A 6,125-nucleotide genomic window follows, 5' to 3' on the forward strand; every position below is an offset into this window, starting at 1 on the left:
CTTTGCTGATGATGGTAGTGCCGGTGCAGGTATGGTCCTTAGAGATGAAAAGAGCAGTATCATTTTCTCTGCTTGCAGGGCTCTTTTCTCTTGTCGTGATACACTTGAAGCTGAGTTATGTGCTTGCATGGAGGGTCTCTTTCTTGCCATTCAAAGAAGTGAATTGTCAATCATTGTGGAGATGGATTCTGTAGTTGCAGTGAAGTTGATCCAAGCGCGGGAACAAGACAGATCAGTCTACGCTTCTGTCGTCAAGGAGATTAGGCATCTTATGGGCTTACGTGAATGTTGTATTACTCATATTTACCGCACTCAAAATAAAGTTAGACATAATTTAGCTAAATTTGCTAGAGTTGAGGGCACAACTATGACCTGGTTATCATCTGGCCTGGATGTTCCGTTGGCTCTAGCTTTTGATGATAGTAAGGATAATGTGATTGAGTAATACAATTTTTCACTCGCAAAAAAAAAAGAAACTTGATGCATGCATGCACACAGTTAGCTAGCCCAACAAACTATAACATGTATGTCGTACTGTGCTATGTACAATCATTTTTATATAAACTTCACACTCCATACTACCTATTTTTAACAAAAATTACGACTGTGTTCTGACTAAAGATTTTCCTTCCACCAGGAATATTCAGCCCATAACTCAAGCATTTTCGTTCGTCGCTGGCTAAAGAGCTTTTCTCGGACACAGTGAGCAGAACGGCTTTTTTTCGGATACACACAAGTGTGTGTACTTTATATTAAAGGAGAGAGAGGGGGTAAAGAGCCCCCCTGGACGTTGGGTTTACATAGTTCTTACAGGAGAAACCAAAAAAAGGTGGCTCATTGCCTTGCTGCCTTAGCTAAATCAGAAGGTCAACATTTTCTGGTTGCTAGCGTCCCTGAAGCTATTAGTGAATCCTTGAAGAATGATTGCAGTTTGCCACCTGAGTGATGTTGTTTCCCTGTATTCGCTCGGGAAAAAAAAATGCTCTAGCTAAATTACCATCGATGATAGTTATCGGGTCATTGTAATGAACTTCAATGCTAATAGATCGGTGATGCTCCAGGGTACCAACCCGTAGGTACGTCGTCGGAAGAAGCATGCATGCATAGCGTTTGGTATAGATGGATTTTCAGCGGACCTAAATGGATTTTCAGCGGGCCACCGACCGGTGATCTAGCTCGGTACTGATTGCAATCCGGTGGTCAGGTGGCACACACCTAGGCCTGAAGGAGGACGAGATTGCAATCCGATTGTCCATGAGGCCGTGGGGTCGGACTGAGAGGCCCTGGACCTGGCCAAGTTCTTCCAGACACATGCCAACTAGGTTAGAAGAGGAGACGCCTGTTCTAGCAAGTGTTTGCGACGTTAGTTTGGACTTTGTGGACGACGCACGATAAAATAGTGATTGAGTGTGTCTTTCTTATGAGAGTCTCTGACTTAACCTTCAAACTTCTTGCATTTTTGCAGAACTGGCACCAGCTGTTTAGACAGTGCCCCCACAAGCGTCTGGTCCTTATGATGGATGCGATGCATGATGCTGCTCGCTGACTTGCCTCGCCGTAGGTCCCTAAGATTATGGCCATTTGGTACTCCGAGAGACTAAGTCGGCATATCATCTTGACATTCAAGAAGTCGCCACAGACACCGGGATGTCTCCTCCCATTGCACGCACATCGCCGAAAAGCCTGAAATAAAATCAGGAAAATGTGACCACCAATGCCAAGTATTAGACTTTAACTCTGGTGGGTTGGTTGGTTCTACACCAACAAACTAACCATCTAAACTACACTCAGTTCACCCTTGACAAAAACAGCCTTTACTTTCGAACATCACAATTGCACAACGAGACTGCACGGCAAGTTTACTGATACACTGCGGTAGCAACAGTACGGTATGCACGCAAAATGGAAATGAAAACAGAACATGGACTGATGGAACGCGAGTGCACTGTCACTCATGCAGTAAAATGACGCCGGGCAGTGCAGCGAGGTTGCATTGACGCGCCCGTACGTAGTACCCTTCCGACTTCCATTCGCTGTGTTGGTGCTTAACCGCACTGGTACTTTTTCTTGCAATCCCGGCCGGTGTACCGCTCTCCGCGCGCCCCGCACCCCTCGACGCAGGCTGGCCTGCTGGGCTCCTGCACGTATTGTGGGCTGATGCTGTGGAGAACGTGTCGACGCACATCCAGGTCCACCGCCGTCACCACCCCGAGCTCCGGCGCCACGCCGTCCTCCAGCTTCATCGCCGCCTGGTCGACGCTGTAGCCAGCCGCGGACTTCGCATCGAGGCCAGCGAGCACAAGCACGAGGATCACAAGCGAGATGCACGACGCCTTTCTCCCCATGCTAGCTTAGCAAAATCGATTCGTTTGTGCTGGCCAACATCGGAGGAGAGTGCACCGATATTTATGGATGGAGGTTAATTTGGTGTTGCGCAGCTCTCATGGCCTCTGCCAGGACCACCCGCCGCCTGATAGTTGATTATGTTGCTTCAAGTTAATCTAATAATGGTTGCTTCCATGGAAGGTTTGTGTTTTGGTGGTGACTATAGTTCGATCTAACACCTTTAGTTACAATCAAGCTCTGCTTAGGTTTTCACATAGATCCCTCACCTGCCCTGCATCTACATGCAACCTGCAGACGTGCGAACTATGTGTGAGTTGTGGGTGGCCAGGATGGTCCATGGACCACACTAACTAGGGTTTTGCCCCCACATAAAACCCAATTCTCAAGCGTATCTACCTGACATTGGGACTTCGTTGTGAAGAGATAAGTGGCGATAACGCGACCAATGCAAGTAGGGGCCGCCAGGGCTATGTGGGGTACGTTCTTCAGAATGACTAATTAAAGTGTACTCCTTCTAAAGATCACTCCCACCTTTCTAGGTTGCGACAAGTGGCACACTGCATGCGTGTCACTTGTCACAACCTGTGAGTTTTTTCTTTTTTCGTAGATCCATTTATTCAAAACATTTCATCTTTTAAACCGTGCGTCCAAATCTCGAACCATTTTCACCATTGAATTTCTCATGTCGAGATGTTCAAAACTAGATCACATGTTGATAAATTTTCACAAACTTTTTTGCACGAAAAAATCGGACAAAAACAGAAGTGCGAACACGTCTTTTTCCTTTCTGAAAGAGGCATGATTGTGCCTCTCGCGGAAGGAAAAAGATAAAAAAAAACATATTTTTTTTCCATTTCCGAGAGGCAAATCCGTGCCTCTCGCGGAAGGGAAAAACGCGTTTTTTTTCGAGAGGCATGGCTCGTGTAAGCAAAACCGTGCCAATAGCGGAAGAAAAAAACATGTTTCTTTTCGTTTCCAAAAAGCACGGCCATGCCTCTCACGAAGGCAAAATCGTGCATCTCACGAAAGGAAAACCATACCTCTCGCGGAAGAAGAAAAAACACATTTTTTTCTTCGTTTCCGAGAGGCACGGTTGTGCCTCTCGCGAAAGCAAAACGTGCCTCTCGCGAAAGTAAAAGAAAAAAAGAAAACCTGTTTTTTCTTGCAAAATCCTTCCATAAAAACATATTCTTTCAAGATATACAGTGATAGCAACGACAATACTGAAATGCAAAATGAGAATGAAAAAGGAACATGGATGGATGGAATGCGATGTGAGAGTGGAGAGGAACGGCTGGTGTGGAAGAACGATGGAGCCAAACAGAAACAGACGATACCACCAGACATGCAGCACCAGCTAGCCATCTCGCAATATGGCAACACGTACGTTCAGTAGTCACATGCTGCTTGGAAGAGTCCGCTCGAGCCGCTACGCATCTGACAAATTGATGCCATTGCCATGTGCTAAACCTTGAAAGTAATTGTTTTATATAAATAAATAAAACGCCGAGTATAAACATAGTCGCGTGTGAACCCCAAAGTGACAAGTATATTGTCAATCTCTATCACCACAAATATAAGCTGACTTTATTACGCATGATGCAACACTTGAAATCTTTTAGCTTATAATTTTGATAGTGTTTTTTGTCTATTCATATTGTCGCGTCAAGAAGATAAAACATAACAACTACACATCCAGCCTCTGAACGATTAGAGTACACATAATCAGGAAAACAACAAGTGCAGACTTGTAAACGAGAAAGAATAGAACCCGGAAGTTAAGCGTGCTCAGGCTGGAGTACTGAGAGGATGGGTGACCGTCTGGAAAGTTAGATGATTTCGAATGATGAGGGGTGATTAGAGATTAGAGGTTAAATTGAACAGTGATGAGGGGTGGTGATTAGAGATTAGAGGTTAAAAAAATTCAGAAATTTGAAAATAAAAAAAATTTCAAAAAAAAATTTGGAAAAAAAATTCATAAAGTTTTCTTTAGTCCAGGTGGAGCTCCAGGCTGCGGCCACGTGAACGGCCTTTAGTCCCGGTTCATGTAAGAACCAGGACTAAAGGGGAGGCTTTAGTAACGACCCTTTAGTCCCGGTTTCAGAACCGGGACTAAAGGCCCTTATAGACCGGGACAAAAAACCCTTTTTCTACTAGTAGCCAGGAGCAGCACCGGCTTTATGGTAGATCCAGGTTTGTTGTTGGGCACCTCTCATGGCCCCCATTTGAAATTGGACAATGTCCATGTGTCTGTCTCAGCCTTCCAAATGCAAGAGCTTTCGTACGTCTACGCACATGCAGTAGCAGCTTCATTTGCTCTAGTTCCCATGCATGCATGGCCGTGTAGAAAATAATCGATGTCGGCACGCAAGCTCGAGCTGGCGCTCGTGACACTGACGATGTCGGAACGCAAGCTCGAGGTACAGCTTCATGGACGACGGCTGGTGTGGAAGAATGATGGAGCCAAACAGAAACAGAAGATACCACCAGACATGCAGTACCAGCTAGCTAGGCATCTTAGCAATATGGAAACACGTACACTAGTCACATGCATGCTGCTTGGAAGAGTCCGCTGGAGCCATTTCCCATCGGACAAATCGATGCCATGTGTTAAAACTTGAGAGTAGTAGTTTTTCTTACATATAAATAACAAAAACGCCAAGTATAGTGTGAACCACAGTGACAAGTATATTGTCAATCTCTATAACTAACGTTATAATCTGACGTTGACACACGAGATCTAAAACTTGAAATCTATTAGTTAACATTTTTGATAAAAAAATGCTTTTTAACCTTAATCAAGAGGATGCAAACACAACGAATACACCTCCAATATCTGCATGATTAAGATACACACAACCAATAAAGAAAACAAGCGGATTTGTATAGGTTAAACCGAGACGAACCGTTCGTCTCGATTTACCGAGAGGAACGGATACGATGCAATCAGCAGAACGGGAGGGAAACGCCTGGAAATATCAGATCGCCCCCATGTCGCTCAACTGGGCGACGTGGGTGGCTCCCTATTCAATCTCCATCACCGCCAGCCCACCACCTTCAATGCTCCTCACTGCTGCCGCCGCCGCCACCGGTGGCAGACCCTACCTCTTTTATTTTTCTCTTGTTTGACTCTCCCCGGCGGCGGCATCTCTGCCCAAGCGGCTTGTTAGATCACCCAATGTTGATCTTCAACAGCCGCAGCACGGATGTTGCGTCCTCTCCCAGTTGTCTCAAAATGGAGCCATCCATGGAGCGTCCTCACCATGTCGAAGTGGTGTAAGGTGAGGTGGACATGATGTCTTCAACTCCAGCACGAAACACCACCATCCAGGGGTGCATGGGGCAATTGGCATGGGGCTGATCTATGGCTGCGCTGTAGAAGATTTCAGTGAAAGCATTAGTGTGTTGCCTGACGTCACGGCTCCGATGGTGTGCTGGAGTGCTGATCCACTGGTGGTAGTGGTGTGCCTCTCATCAGTGTTGATTTCGGAGCGCTCAAAAGCATATGCAATTAATGGCAGATCTAGCGGCTTCATCATCATCTATGCCACTCCGGCCTGCGGCGGTGGACTCGTCGAGAATTGCGGTGACCACCTAAAGGGCTTTGTAAGGGTAGATGATTTTTCATATAAAAAACTTTTTAATCCGAGTTCGTATGCAAAAATTATGCCCATTTTACAAATTCCAGAGAGATTTTGCAAATAAAGTCAAAATTCATATTTGTAAATTTTCCCAACAAGTAGACCACATATCACATGAGAAACTTATTTTCTTTTATT

The 6,125-nt window shown here is 45.4% G+C and overlaps 1 protein-coding gene across 1 annotated transcript; it reads right to left on the reverse strand.

The window, feature by feature from the left end:
• Window positions 1-1,670: 1,670 nt before the first annotated feature.
• LOC123075695 (uncharacterized) lies at window positions 1,671-2,367 on the reverse strand. Its single transcript, XM_044498242.1, has one exon. It carries the CDS (start codon window positions 2,343-2,345, stop codon window positions 2,046-2,048), a length of 300 nt encoding a protein of 99 aa, XP_044354177.1. The 5' UTR covers window positions 2,346-2,367; the 3' UTR covers window positions 1,671-2,045.
• Window positions 2,368-6,125: the final 3,758 nt, after the last annotated feature.

The sequence above is a fragment of the Triticum aestivum genome, chromosome 3D (genome assembly GCF_018294505.1).
Source record: "Triticum aestivum cultivar Chinese Spring chromosome 3D, IWGSC CS RefSeq v2.1, whole genome shotgun sequence".
In the NCBI taxonomy this organism is placed as follows: Eukaryota; Viridiplantae; Streptophyta; class Magnoliopsida; order Poales; family Poaceae; genus Triticum; species Triticum aestivum.

What these genes read in the sequence shown, in the direction of transcription:
- LOC123075695 (XM_044498242.1), bottom strand. Translation starts at nt 2,345, where the DNA reads ATGGGGAGAAAGGCGTCGTGCATCTCGCTTGTGATCCTCGTGCTTGTG.